Source organism: Perkinsus marinus, assembly GCF_000006405.1.
Source record: "Perkinsus marinus ATCC 50983 genomic scaffold scf_1104296931184, whole genome shotgun sequence".
NCBI classification, from domain to species: domain Eukaryota; phylum Perkinsozoa; order Perkinsida; family Perkinsidae; genus Perkinsus; species Perkinsus marinus.
The window spans coordinates 1-1,432 of NW_003215866.1; the positions used below are offsets into that span (position 1 = coordinate 1).

The 1,432-nt window shown below is 48.5% G+C and overlaps 1 protein-coding gene across 1 annotated transcript; it reads left to right on the forward strand.

Moving 5' to 3' along the window:
• Positions 1 to 108: 108 nt before the first annotated feature.
• On the forward strand, positions 109 to 913 carry Pmar_PMAR021520 (hypothetical protein; the record flags this gene model as incomplete). The annotated part of the gene is made up of 1 exon (XM_002786784.1): positions 109 to 913. A coding segment is annotated over one exon (805 nt), but the record flags the coding sequence as incomplete, so codon positions are not given.
• Positions 914 to 1,432: the final 519 nt, after the last annotated feature.

A 1,432-nucleotide genomic window follows, 5' to 3' on the forward strand; every position in this document is an offset into this window, starting at 1 on the left:
ACGTTTCCTAACCTCCTCCCGGTGGGCCAAATAACTACCGAGTCCTTCAGTTTTACTGACCATGGTGCATGGTACCTAGCTGGCTACTCTAGTGATGATGGTATCCGTATGCTTTGGAGACTCCAATGCAACCAATGGTTACCTGTTGCCGAGAAGACCCTCTCTAATATCGAGGCTTCGGGCAACGATATGTTCGTGTTTGGCATCAGCGAGGGTGAAGTTGGTGCTTTCTACCCGAAGAATCACAATGCTTATCGGATAATCGCTCCGGCCGATCCTTCCAAGGAGTATACTGGAGTCAGCTTTGATCAACAGTCGAATCTTCTATATGTTACCGAGAAGGCTACTGGGCAGATCGCTCGGTTCATAAGTCAGGGAGGCGTGTGGACTCCAATAGCCCCCTTGAGTGGTTCGGGTGTTCTTATTGAGCCTACCATTTTGCGCTTCACACTCGGTAAACTTTATGTTAGAATGAATGGCGGCGTTGCCTATGCTACGATGGATGGGTCTGTGGATCCTCAGTGGACTTTCATTCCACTGGATATTCAAGGTGACGAAAGCTTTACTGCGGCTCCAGACGGCTACCTCTACTACCGTAAATCCATCGATTCGGTCTACCGCCTCCCGCTAGATGATCTAGCTGGCTCGGGTGAGCTTTACGCTGGTGGGTGTGGCTGTGGTCTGGCGCCTAATCAAATATGTACTTCGGGCAACGGTAACCTTGTGAACTTCAAACCCACTGGAGGCATTGTCATGCAAGACTACTTTGAAGGACCTGACTTCCGCTTCCTTAACTGGTGTGGAGATTTCTGTTCTACTACCACCAGTGGTCCTGTGACTAGCACTACCACTTTCTCAACTAGTGGTCTTTTGACTAGCACCACTACTGTTCCAACTAGTGGTCCTGTGACTAGTACTACTACTGTTTCAACTAGTGGTCTTTTGACTAGCACCACTACTGTTCCAACTAGTGGTCCTGTGACTAGCACTACTACTGTTTCAACTAGTGGTCCTGTGACTAGCACTACTACTGTTTCAACTAGTGGTCTTGTGACTAGCACTACTACTGTTTCAACTAGTGGTCCTGTGACTAGCACTACTACTGTTTCAACTAGTGGTCTTGTGACTAGCACTACTACTGTTTCAACTAGTGGTCCTGTGACTAGCACTACTACTGTTTCAACTAGTGGTCCTGTGACTAGCACTACTACTGTTTCAACTAGTGGTCCTGTGACTAGCACTACCACGGCCTCAACTAGTGGTCCTGTAACTAGCACTACTACGGCTTCGACTAGTGGGCTTGAAACAAGCACAACTAGTGCTTCAGCTAGTGGTTCCGTGACTAGCACTACTACATCCTCTTCATCTGGCCAATGTTCGGGTGACTTCTGTGTTGCTGATAGGACGACGTTCCCTAACCTCCTCCCGGTGG